Raw genomic sequence first — 13,613 nt, 5'->3', positions numbered from 1 at the left:
AACAACAGAAAACACGCTCACAGAGAAAAAAAAAAAATAAAATAAAAGAGATCGAAGGTATAGGTATGGACCAGGTATTTCTATGTATGCATTATTTTTCACGCTTCATCGATAGTCATTCGTTTTTGTTTACAACAGCGTTGCGAAAACAGTTCTCCCGCGGGGAAAATTCGTCGGGCTATGAATGATACTAAAAAAGAGAGAAAAAGGAAACGGAACATAATACGTACAGGAACGCGCGAAAATTACACGGTCTCGAATACGTTAGCGAACCAATTGCTTCCAATTATACTGTGCTCTCGATGATTGCTGAAACATCGATAGTCCTTTTTACCGACACACGTCAAATGTTACATCCGCGGCAATTGATTGTGAAACGACCTCTCTTAATTGGTTGTTCGGCGACATTGATGCGTTTCGTGCTCGTCTCGTGAAATGGTCACGCGAAAAACGAGCATTCTACATGACGATTTAACTATACCCATTAACCTCGTATCTTCCCTTCTCGTGCTATTTTTAAATACGTTCGATACTCCATAACCAATTTCAAATTATTCCAATTTAAATTATAACCGACTATAGCGCAAAATCGTTATTTCATTGTAATTTAAATAAAAGGATCTTAAATTTCGAACAGAATACTACGTACGAAAGTTTCAACGGAATAATCCTCCACAGCTTCCATAATACCGTGCATGTAGCTTTTAAAAGGTTTTAATAAAGTAATTCCAAATTTTAAAAGCGCAATACTACGCAAATATTGCAAGAGCGTAATCTCCATAGTTTCGACGTAAAGCCGCCTATGCGACCTTTTTTAGAAAATAAAAGGACGCACAACCATCGTTGATTCCTCTGTTCTTGACAAAAATTCGCGATAGCCAAAACTCTCCTTTTTTTTTTTCCTTTTCTTTGTCTTTCTTCTAGGTCCTTGCACCGCCTGGAATTTAACGATACACGAATACAGCAAGAACGGCGATCCAGCTGGACTCAGGTTGCACACATTCTGCTCGAGAAATATCCACAAAAATTTCACCCTGCCATGGAAAACGAACACCGTGGTGGTTAGGTGAGTTCCGTCTATCTTTGTTCCGTTCGATGGGCCGATTAGCCGGAAGTTCGCGGAAACTTCGTCCATCGACGCCGACGTAACGACAGTTACGCGACACTTTCTGCACGAAGATTACGACGCCGCGGCCTGAATTATAGGAGCAATTTATATTGGCGCGCGAGCTCAGTTTTTGCTCCGATGTAACGGCAACTTAAAAATCGATTGCCCGGAAAGATTTATCCAGCGCCGATGGGGAATCGTTTCGAAGCCGGATAAGTCGCACGGAGATTACATTTGTCATGGTTTGTGTATCGATACGACGTTTCCTGAACGTGGAAAGCCGCGAATGCAATTCTTCGATGTTTCGCGCGCAGGTCTGGTGAAAGATCGTTTTGTTTTTGTATTTTCGCGGATGAAAAATCGCGTTCTGGCTCGGTCTTGATGGAGAGTCAGGAATAGTGATGCGTTTCAGAGAATACGACTTCGAGAGCACATCGGAAAGATCGTTCGTTCTGCCGTGCTTCTTTTATTCGTTTCTTGCGTATTTTGATTTGTGTTCGTTTTAGATACGAATATTTCTTTATATATTCGAGGAAGAATAATGTACAAATGCCAGAAGAAGATAACACTTATTTAAAGAAATATTTTCCATTTTCCAATCGTACATAAAATATCCAGAAATACGTGAGAAAAATAATGTATAATACGCGTAATCATTATATCTTGTAAAACTTTGCTTCGATCGAAATACCGTAGTCATTTCGTGACTTGCTCGCATCGAGTTTCGAAAAGAGACGAGAATGGCGAAAGAGAAACAGATGCTAATCGAGTATTAAATAAATAATTCTCCAGAATACCAGCTATTCGATTGACTTACAAAAACAGTAGGCATTTGTTCGATGATTTTGTTGATTTTGATTTGACAATTTTGTCGAAGTTAACAAGCACACCGGAATTGATTAAAAAATGTATATAGTTAAATTTGAGATAATTGTAGGATGTTATGGCAATATTGTTACACCTGTTCGCAGATTGCAGGCTCTAGGAAGGACAGCACCGGAATACACGATGAAATGGCGCAGTCAGTTTGTAATCGCAAACACGCACAAGAGCGAACCGTCACCCCCACCGGTACCGAATCATGTGCTTCGCTCCTCAACCGGAAACAGGTCACGGGAAGCGCGAATCCTAATTCTGTTCGCGATGCTCCTCGCCTACGCGGCCGGTTGTTGAGTGGATCGACTCGACACACCGTATCCGTACACGTTCCTGTTCACAATGAGAGACAAACTACTGCGAACGAGCCTAAGACTTTTAATAATGTACACTGCACACACACACACACACTCACACACACACACACACACACAAAATATCATACGAACGAGGTTCGTGTTTCCTCAAAAAAAAAACTTCTTTCAGCTATTCAGTTTTCTGAAAAATAAAATATAATGTGAAGTTTAAAATAGTAAAGCGTTTAAAGAGCGGAACGATGATCGCGTAAAGTGAGGCGCACTCTATGGAAATTTGATAAAGTTTCGTGTTAGTTTGCTGAAATATTACGTTCGCTAGCATTGTGGAGAACTTGCCCGTAAAAGTTTCAGAACCACCGCGCTGGTAATCACGGAGCACACTTTTGATAAAATATTGAAATCAATCACCATGAATTTACCTCGCTTTTATATCGTACGAGAATTCTATGTATTTATATCGAATAGATCGTTTGAAAATAATTACCGGTTAAACGAGGTCCTTTGGACGGTAATATTCAGCGATTAATTTGTAAAAGTTTATTATCCGGTTTGCGACTGAGTTTTTCATGTAGAACGGAAATTCGTCGTCCCGATATAAATGTCGATTAATAAAACGCGTAATGAAGATTAATTCGCAATCGCAATTTCACGCGAGGCAAGGCCATCGAATATGACTGATCGAAGGACACGAGAATTCCGAAACGATTTAGTCCAAGTTTTTCAAGTATTTTTCGATTACCGACGTTTTAACATATTGAACGTGTTCGGTGCCGTCACGTGCCGGTGGATGTTGATAAAGTTAAAATTTCATCGGATAAATTGACACAGATAAGGGAACGTTATTGGCAAAGAATGAAAGGCATGAAATCGAATTTTGGAATTTCACGCTCTAGTCGAATTATATATAAATATATATATATATATATATATATGAAAAATAAATTAAACGCGAATCAGAAAGAGAGAAAATATATATATACTAAAAATCAGTCGGTGTATACCACTCGTTTTAACTATAAGAGTCTAATAGAGCATGTACATATTATACATACATATGCGTATACATACATAAATCTATACATATAGAGGATGAGACGTTCACGAAGAAACATTTAAATGCATCCATCGTCATTAATATCGTTGAATTGTTTTCAATTTTCTCTTTAATTTTATATATACGAGGACTAAGTCAATTTAAAATTTTCATCGATTGGTCTGTGAACTATCGTAAAATCAGAAATTGTTTTTTCTATTCTTTATACGCGCAGATATATTTAACGTTTCTTTCTAGACGTCACATCCTGCGAACGCGTACGAATATAATTGTAGCGATTTAAAATAACGAGATGAAACAAGGAGGGGAAAAAAACGCGATGCACGGATTTGAAGTAGCAAGAAATCACGCGTCATCACTTTCACGCAAATGCCAAAATAAACGTGTAAGAAGAAGTTCTATATAATTATAGGTTCTTGTACATACGTGGATAGAATAGGTAGGATTTGTACAGAGTATCACGAACTACGTTAAGACCTCAGCATTATTGTAAATTACAATTTACCGTAAAACATGGCGCGAGCCCGCGAACGAAGACAGATTGTATTTTAACGAACGAGCTTCGAGTGCCCCAGGCATATTTCGAATAATTGTTAACGCGTTCGTCCGGAAGTTCATCGAAAATCTCTTCCTGCTTGCTTAAACGAAAGAGAGAAAAAAAAAGATATTCGCTGATGAAACGAGTAACAAATGGAAAAAATTTCCAAAGAATATTTTACGAAGAAGAAATTATTTTGATTTACTTTCGGAGACGCGATTGGTCGTTAGATTAAGATGGAAATAAAGGCTAGACTGTGAATGTTTAATATACGTATCGACTAAGAAGGAAAATATTAAACTAAACAGGCAAACAGGCTGATTGAATTAAAAAGAACCATCCAACGGTGCGGAAATGTTTCCACCGGTTTTCATACGTTTTACAACGCCGCCGTATCGCTACCATTATTTATACAGAATATTGTGAGTAATATTCTTTGTTTCTGAATAACGATATGCCGTGGTTTATGACTGTATGATATGCTGAATTCTGTTATTTATTTTATGTCGTCCTTTTATACTCTACGATAACACGAGCTGTATTATTTCACTGCGTAATAATACAGTTACCTTACCAGAGATTTTAATGCCTGTTAAAACTTCTGATTAAATCGTGACACGTATTAGACGGTCTCGTGTTTCACGAGATTCGTCGAATCATTACGAATCTTCCACGTTATCAATCCATCTCAATACTCTCATCGATATTTCAAACTTTCGTTCATTGCGTTCGAATAAATATAATTTGCACGATTTGTCGTTTAACATTTTTTTTTTTTCTTTAATAAATAATAGAGAAACGCGTGCGTTAAGAATTCGATATTAATTTTGAAATTGTTGAGAATTGATTTACCTTAACGAATAGAAAGACTGAATTTGATCAGAGTGCAATTTATATGTATATCATTGGAAGGCTGGTAATGATCGATACGACTGATCTATACGAAGGATGGCAGTCTAACCGCGTTGATGCATACGCATGTTAAGATTTGTATAATAAGCGAACAAGCTCGAATAGAATATTCGGCAGTCTCTCTTCCGCAACCTCGTCGAAACAGAGATGAAAGTCAGACTGTAATTAATCGGCGTACTAAAACGAGAGTATCGTTATAGAAGAAATGAGAAGAAGAGACGCACGTTTAATAAATGTAATTAATGTCGGCCAGGAAAGAGAGGCATGTGATTTAAGTGACTTGTGTTTGAAATCGGTGAATCGTTTCTCGACAGAGATTTCGTTTGTTCGTTCGTAAAGAATCGTCGCTTAACGAGAAAGCAAGAGAAACGAAATTACGCGTGTACCGTTCCTTTTTAAGATTACTCGATCACGTCCTCACAACGATTGTAATGCGATCTGTTCCTTCAATGGATGTACCGGTTTTGCACAAGGCACGTCTAACTTACGAAAAAAAGATATATGTTACATATATGTACTAGCCGCGTATACTTAAGTCACAATAAATAGTCAATTGTTTCATATAAAGTACGAATAAAATAAAACAGAGACTAAGCGTTGTTTGTGAATTTTCACCTGAATGTTTGTCATAGCGCACCAAAGTCCCGAGGGTACCGGGATATTTAATTTTTGCATTTGATCCTTACTTTAACATTATCAAATGTATGTGACATTAAAAGAAACGATAGGTGAAACGAGTTTCTTATTTTACGCAATACGAAAAAAACCAGTCGATACGTTCTCTTATAAATTTTTCGTGGTGGCAAAAGCTTGGTGTAAAGGGAATTAATCGATGGATCTCGCATTTCCTTTATATCTACAATCATCTCTAACTTCGCATAATGTCAGAGAAATCGACGGATAAAATTTACCAACCACTGACATCGAGTAGACCGCGAGAATTCTAAAATCCCTGATATTAATCCCTGAGATAACTTAGTCTCATTCTCGTTTAAAAAAATCTTATTCAACCACGCGTAAAGGTTGATTAAATCGTAGGGTTGATTTGATAAAAAAAGGACGATTTATTCACATATGAGTTTTAATACAATCTACATACATATTTATACATCCTACGGTCGAAAGATGAAACATGTACATCTACAGGTAACGCATCTGCGATTTATTTTATCCTCTCTGATGCAAGGTGAAAGTCTTAAATAACAATTCGCTAATATCCCATAAGATTGGCTCAGACAGAAACGACGTTTCGAGTTATATCGTAATTGTACTCTCAACACGTACGATTTATGGAGTGTGACAAACATTCAACAAAATATATCCATATATACAATACATCTAATTTCGCTATTTAAAAGGAAAGAAAAAGGAAATTATATATCAACATACAATATATTCATATACATATACGTATAAATGTTTATATATATAGACAGAGACGTTGGATATCGTCCGAGTTAAAATACGTTAGTGGAAAATAAACTTTCAACGAATCGAAAAACGTAACTATATATTGCACACGATCCTCGTAAGTGTCTCCGGTGCATAATATAACAATTCCTATAGATTTCCATTCAACATACTTCGGATACAACAATTATCTTAATTTATATCTTACGTTCAGACGTGAACAACGATATTTATTAACATTGATTTATAAATATTAACGAGCAATTACATGAAAATCTGTCACACGATAACCGTTCCAAACAATCACCATAACCGCGTATCTATATTTTCCGCAACTGTAATATATTTCATTGTTTATCAACATCAGGCAAATAGTAGATAAGCATCAAAATTTTACAACGATCATCCTGTCCTTTGCTTTCTAATTCTTTATGAACTCATTCATAACGAGGTAACATCTATTTGTTTAGAAATTTGTCACACGTCTTGTAAATTATATAAAATCAGTAAAATCTTCAATAACTTTTATAGCGTCCTAATGCTTAGAAAAAATATTTGTTCCATTAAAATGTCCCTACGCACGTTATTTGCAAATCTGTGCGTGTTTTTTTTTTTTTCTTCATAACGATACGAAAATTGGGAAACTCAGAAAGACTCGTCGAGAGGATCCTTCGAAATCATTCCGCACAGATCCTAAAAACAAGCGATTGAAAAGGGTTTCTATTTTACAAACTTAAACATCTATAAACACAACCAGGAAAATTAACTAATCTATAAAATCAATCAGACAGTTATTTTACATACACATTCTACGACTATAAAAGACAACACATTCTCAAGAACTCGCTTTAAACAAGTCATAAAAATATTAAAATCTCTCGATAAGAATTTTAAACATGCTCCTTTTATATATTTCGATATGATCCTTTGGCTATTTATGTGTGTATAACGATAAAAACGATCGTGTTGTTCTATTTTAAGACAATGTTCTTCCTGATTGTTTCGTTTTAAGTAACACGGACCCCAAAGAAATTACTCGCACGAGATGAAACTGATTGAAAATATATTTGAAGATATTAATGTTTGATGTAAAATGCTTCAATCTGTTTAACCAATACAACTCATCGAGTACGATAACTTTTCTCATCTAACCCTACGTTGAAATTAGGAACAAAACCGTACAAATGCTACGTGTTACTCTCATAGTATTTCCCAGTGTCTTTAAATGCTTCTTAAGAACACACAAACTTATGCATTAAATATCATGTTGGAGTATCAAATTGAGATTCATGTACGATTAAAAACGAAATTCTGAAGTACACTTATCTCAGATTTACGTTGTTACGTTGTGTAAAATCGCGGATGCAGAATTCAAAAGGCCTAGCCGCTGTTTCTGCTTTCGTTGCTCCGTCATCTGGTTAAAAACAGACAAATATATTCCACGATCGGAAATAATATCCAACTATTGGAAATAATTGTCAAACATAAATTACCTGATCGCGAAGCTCGGTAAGTTGTTGAGACAAGCATTTCACTAACTGTTGCGTGGATTCTAACTGAGATTGTAAACTTCTTAACTCTACTTGTTCCCCTTCGCCCTCGTCTGCTGCCAACGATTTGGCCCTTAATCTCGGGAACCAGTCAAGATTTCGATCCTGTAAAAAGTACACAGAGCTTAAAAGTTTAAGCATGTTTCAATTTTTTGAAGCTCTATGGACTATTACCTTCACCATCGCGTACACGTAAGACTCTGGCCCTGTGAACTCCGTAGGATCTTTCACCTTTACCAGAACAATGAAATAGAGGTAATGCCACATATTATGCTCGTGTTTCACGTGTTCTTCGAAGGAAACCGTTTTGTTATCGAAAGATGATCTGTTCAGTCCTGCGAATGAAATGTTACAAACAACAGCAATGTACGATAAATCGGTTAACAATATGTGCACGATACAATATATCATAAATGAAATGGCAATATAATTATATCAATAATCTTACCGCAAATAAAACAGGTATTCTTCAATATTAATTCCTTCTGCTGTTTTTCCGATCTGAGATCAGCAAACGTATCAATGATAACACCAAAAATAAGATTCAGAACGATAATTATGACAATGAAGAAGAACAGTAGATCGTATACGACTCTAGCAACGAACAAGGGCTCCTGCAACATTAACATGTATATTAATATAATTAACATGCATATGAATAATAGCGTTTCCCTCGGCTTTTGTTTCTATACTTACTGTACTAGATGGGGCCCGTAGAATATCTCCAATTCCTCCACCATTTCTTAAACCTTGATTCAAAGTTGTAACAATACACATAACAAGAGAATCGCATGCCCGTTCCTTTAGTTCTCCTCCAACGTTAATTACATCTGCCTGACTGTCTTCTTCGTTCACTGCACAAACATGAAGATGTTACTGTAATTTCGTACAATTATATTTCTCATAATAATATCATGCTAAAAAATATAATAATCTTATATTAATTATATCCAATATTATATTTCTATATAAACGGTATTCTATAAGAGAAGAAAAATACCATCGCGAATATATCGGGATACTGTCTCCGTTGCTTCGCATTTTTCATTATCAGCAATGTTACAAGTACCCGCCGCTGCATCCATATACGATGCTGTAATTAATAAACATACAAAATCAATATCTCTATTATTAAAAAGGCAATCATAAAGTATAATATTATAACACTCACACACAAGCTCCTCGTCGACTGTCACCAGAAAATCGTCCTTGAAAAACATAAAACCGATAATGGAGAACATATAAACTAGAATTAACGCCAATACAGCGGTAAGTATGATGGATCTTCCGTTCCTTGTAACAGATCTTATTACATTGAGCAACGTTTCTTCGCGATACACTACGTCAAAAAGCTAGAAAAAGATATGAAATTTAGTATGCGTTTGGTTTTAGTTTAAGCGCGATTTACTTTAGTGATGCAATACGTACTAAAACTGAGTAGAAAAATGGATGCATACAAATGCCGAGAACGCAAAATATAAGATACGACATATGATACAAAAGTTCAACGTTTGTCACTATTTGCTCTAGACTCTTTGTCAAAGTGCCCTGATTACCTATAATACTTATAAGATGTACAACTTTTAATACAACCTGAAACATACATCGATTACAGACAGTCACGTTATAAGAATAGATCTCATTTTAAGTACGTTGCTTTGAATTTACCGTAAGAAAACCAAGTAACCATAATGTTGGTTCTGGTCCTATGGAAAAAATCAATCGTAATATCGTTGAAGCTACTAGCGTTCGTATACCAGATTCTCGAGGTAAGGTAATGACAATAACAGCTGACGAAAGCATCACCGCCCAGATAAGGGCAGATAAGTGTGAACTCAATTCTACAGTAAGCAAGAAAATAGATATTTAAATACGTTCGCTTAGTGCAATTCTGTCAATTAAAAAAAGAAAAGTATAAGAACTTACTAGGCACAGAATCTACAAATGGATAGAAGAAAGCTACGATAAGATTTATGAGTACCGCACAGTTGAATAAAATATTACTCCAAAGTGACATGTAACTGCTCATCCAGAATAACACTGGTTGCCCTGAAAAATTATAAAAATATATGTAAATAGATTTCAACGAACAAGAGTAAATAACTACATTAACTATAGCAACGTTAAAACATCGTACCTCTAAGTTTCTTCTGCCATTTCATTTCGTTAAACATATCCTCGGTCCTTTCAAAGAAATCAGAAACCTTCGACCCTTGATCGTCGCGTTCTGTAGTATTTAATACTTTAATCTTCGTGTCCAAAGTAATGAGTTCACAAATCTCAGGAATTGGGAAGACAATTTGCTCCAGCGTTCTATCATGTCTAACGATCTAATGTAAATTACGAGTTTTTGAAAGATACGTAAGCAGTAAATTATTATGTACGTACAAATGTAACTGTTGTACCTCAATCTGGGCTGTATGACTCGCATAATATTGCAATGCCTTGTTAATTTTCGGATCTGCATTATTCTGTTCAGATGGTTTCAACATCGATGATAATTCTTTATTATGCTGTGCTAATTGATGACACAAGATATAAATATTATGCCCGACCTAAAAGAACAATTAATTACCAATAATTATATTATATCCTTGTTAACTATTATTAAAGGAGAAATAAGATTTTATTTATCTGTAAGATCGTTACCTCTTTGGGTGATACTCCTTCTTCGCCATCTATAGAAGAATCATCCATGTCGCCATCATCGTCCAAAGATTCTTGGTGGAATGCACGGCATGCGACATCAACTAATTGTTTTGGATTCATATTATACAGAATCCTTTCCGCATTCTCGCTATCTCCTCTACTTTCCATTATAGCAAGCAACAATTTGCTAGCGTTATTTTTTAACTCTAACACCAGGTCCATTCTAGTTTTTCCCAAAGGATTAATATCGTTCAATATCAAGGCTGTTATTATATCTAATCCGTTAGACTCGTGTGTTGCAATACAGTTCTGATTATCGTGACACGGTCCCTGGCAGTACTCTGTCAATGTTTCCAATGTCTGATTGATTAACGCAACATTTTGTTCATTTATATACAGCCCTAACAATCCTAATCCGCCAGTCGTTGAACCACAGATACAGTCTAAGAACATGAGCGTTTCGGATACCAGATTGAAATTCGTCTTGTTATTTTGATTACGTAAGAAATTCTATAAAAACATAGAAATATTTTCAATGTAGTAAATATTATCATTAGATTGTTGATATTTATGCAAATTCACGCGTCTACAAACGCTATGAAAAAATGGAATTTAACGCAGAGATTTGAATCTTTTTCATCTACTAAATTTTATAATGAATATTATACTTTGAAACTATATTTACAATCGTGCATAAACATCCGCAGTCGAGGCATAATATTAAAGAAAATATTTTCCATATCCCCGAAAGTCAAGAGAATTACCTGTAAGTCACGATTGTGATTTTCACACAACAATTGCAAAAAACGTAAAATTGGCTGCATTACTAAAACTTTCGCACTCAATTGCCCTTCGTCTCTCTCGTTACCAGTTGTTCCCGTACGATGCCTTTCTAATTTTTCTGCTATCATATCTTCCAACGCACTTCCCAGAGCTGCGTTGTTCGTTGGATCTTCGCCGGAAGCAAGATTACGCACATTCGCGTACGCTTGCACGGTAGAGGATGCAGCTTGATTTAATTCTTCTCGTAGCTCGTCTGTTATTACTATCCCATTGGGTTTCCCTGTACGAAGAAGCGATCAATGTTAAAAGATATAAATGAAAGTTATTGGAATATCGTTTTACTATACCTGATGTACGCTTCTTTGATATCTTTTCTATTTCTTTGCTCTGTTCCTTGTCTTCGTGGGCTTTCGCTGCTATATCAGAAGTGTTCACTGTAACCGTGGATTTTATTTCTTGCTGAGCGTCTTTCATTTTGTCGTAAAACACCTGCAGAAATTACATCCTTTATTTTAAACTATATCTCTATTTTCAAGCAAGTTAATTTATCTAACACTGAAGTAGGTAGATTATATTTTTTATTTTTATCTAATTTAGTCGTTTATCAATAATGTTTTAAAAAGAATTAGATTATCAGTAATATACCTTGAAAAAGGATTGACTCAAATCACCACCCATTAGTTTATTGAACACACTCTTCTGTATAATAGGATTTCCTCCTTCCAACAACGCGATGCCAAGTTCTATAGCTTCCACAAATATACTCGGAGAGTGGACGCTTTTAATCACCAGCTCCACTACCAAATCTGAGGCACCTTCACGATCGAGATGACTTTGAATCTCGTGCAACGTGCGTCCTGCGCGACTCAGTAGTTTAGCTATAGAAAACAAAATACTTAAAATAAGTTGTTCCTTATCTTCGTGGCGAAAAATTAGTTTTCCAAAATTTTCTTTATACCCCCTGGTCCATGTGTAATTGGAGCAGTATGCGATACTCCAATTTCCACGTTTTCCGGTTTCTGTATGAAGGACTTTCCAAAGTAACGAACCAGGAGATTGTTCCGCAGTACATCTCCCTGAGAAAAAGGAAAGGGGAAACACGTTGGTGTGATAAAACAAATTTGAATCAATTGAGATGTACCAATACATCGTGCATAATAATTAAAAAAAAAAAAAATTGAATATATTTTAAAGGGACACCGGTGCATTGTTTGTTATATATTATAAAAATATCAATAATAATATCGATTTAATACTAAAAATAATTAAATCGATGTGTATATACATTAGTTGTGCTTCAGAGTAAAAAAGATACTTGCACAGTTCTCGGTATTTTCATAAATATCCTATATAATTAACTTTACACATAGTTTGTAATGTTTAAAGAGATGCAAAAAAAAGACATTGTTGTATATTTTGGAAAATGTACAGTAGAAAAAATTTGTTTGGAACCAGATCTTTTTAGGGCAAATACATCATACATAAGGTTTATAAGTCGTACATTCAAACATGTTTAGTATATGAAACACATATATGAGGAGATATAGCAAAGAGAATTAAATGCTTTACATACAGTATATGTAGATGTACTATATGTATATATGTATATACTCTTGGAATTTCTAGCATTATTATTAATTATTCGATAATTCTATATTTAAAATACAATCTGATTTCTACGTTCTACGTTGCTGCACTCATGCTATCAATTATATGTATGGCTTACGTTAAAAATAGTAAAAAGATCTATGGACGTATTGGTACACCCTATTTGTAGTAAAAGTGTATGTACATATACTGTACTTTCTTATTTCTAAACTCTATGCCCATACTGGATCGTACTTGGAAAGATATTTTACACTACGTAATAATAATACTCTGGAGACTTTCTAGAAATTTTGATTCACGATAAGTTGAAATCATTCAACTTATTTAAAACATCTATCTGCTTATCAATCCAATTACTTATGTTCAAGTAAATCGACATAGTCACAATGTACAATACCTCCTATCGTAAATCATAATTATTTGTCATACACGAGATCACATACCTACGCTATGATGATTATATTTTATGTATGAACAGAAGAAATAAATTAATACTAGAGTAGAAAATGGAATAGAAAATGAATCAAAGTGTATAATGTAGTAAAATTAATCAAGCACATGCACATAAGGTTACCTACACAACGTACATCGTATTTTGTACTTAAGCAAATTGAATTATGTATCACGTAGCTTGTTAGCAAGCAGCTACTAAATATCATATAAATAGTTGTGGTCTTAATATTAAAGATACATCAGCAGATTAGATTTCTTGTTTATCAGCGGGATGCCCTATGCGTGTATATACGTATATGATAATTTATAAGAAAGGCAAAAAAAAAAAAAAAAAAAAAAAACAAAAAGAAAAAGA

At 34.9% G+C, this 13,613-nt stretch overlaps 2 protein-coding genes across 24 annotated transcripts in view; one reads left to right on the top strand and one right to left on the bottom strand.

Annotated features, from left to right (window-relative positions):
• The window catches only part of LOC100748080, a 277,175-nt gene extending 271,776 nt beyond the window's left edge, over positions 1–5,399 (top strand). For all 10 annotated transcript variants that reach the window (XM_033324960.1, XM_033324957.1, XM_033324959.1 and 7 more), the window contains exons 16-17: positions 925–1,066; positions 2,080–5,399. In XM_033324960.1, coding sequence (XP_033180851.1) covers positions 925–1,066; positions 2,080–2,281 — 344 coding nt within the window. In that variant the 3' untranslated portion in view covers positions 2,282–5,399. The remainder of the gene's footprint in view (positions 1–924; positions 1,067–2,079) is intronic.
• Positions 5,400–6,819: 1,420 nt separating this feature from the next.
• LOC100747875 (inositol 1,4,5-trisphosphate receptor) overlaps positions 6,820–13,613 on the bottom strand; it is a 47,959-nt gene continuing 41,165 nt past the window's right edge. For all 14 annotated transcript variants that reach the window (XM_033324951.1, XM_033324950.1, XM_033324956.1 and 11 more), the window contains 17 exons: positions 12,156–12,273; positions 11,843–12,075; positions 11,545–11,686; positions 11,179–11,477; positions 10,415–10,924; positions 10,171–10,320; positions 9,903–10,095; positions 9,692–9,814; positions 9,434–9,606; positions 9,194–9,358; positions 8,937–9,117; positions 8,766–8,858; positions 8,462–8,619; positions 8,214–8,379; positions 7,940–8,100; positions 7,709–7,870; positions 6,820–7,629 (listed from right to left, as the gene is read on the bottom strand). In XM_033324951.1, coding sequence (XP_033180842.1) covers positions 7,549–7,629; positions 7,709–7,870; positions 7,940–8,100; positions 8,214–8,379; positions 8,462–8,619; positions 8,766–8,858; positions 8,937–9,117; positions 9,194–9,358; positions 9,434–9,606; positions 9,692–9,814; positions 9,903–10,095; positions 10,171–10,320; positions 10,415–10,924; positions 11,179–11,477; positions 11,545–11,686; positions 11,843–12,075; positions 12,156–12,273 — 3,108 coding nt within the window. In that variant the 3' untranslated portion in view covers positions 6,820–7,548. The remainder of the gene's footprint in view (positions 7,630–7,708; positions 7,871–7,939; positions 8,101–8,213; positions 8,380–8,461; positions 8,620–8,765; positions 8,859–8,936; positions 9,118–9,193; positions 9,359–9,433; positions 9,607–9,691; positions 9,815–9,902; positions 10,096–10,170; positions 10,321–10,414; positions 10,925–11,178; positions 11,478–11,544; positions 11,687–11,842; positions 12,076–12,155; positions 12,274–13,613) is intronic.

This window comes from Bombus impatiens, unplaced genomic scaffold (genome assembly GCF_000188095.3).
Source record: "Bombus impatiens unplaced genomic scaffold, BIMP_2.2 scf_0089, whole genome shotgun sequence".
NCBI lineage: Eukaryota > Metazoa > Arthropoda > Insecta > Hymenoptera > Apidae > Bombus > Bombus impatiens.
Note: the sequence above shows the minus strand (reverse complement) of the source record. Positions and strands in the feature narration are given on the sequence as shown.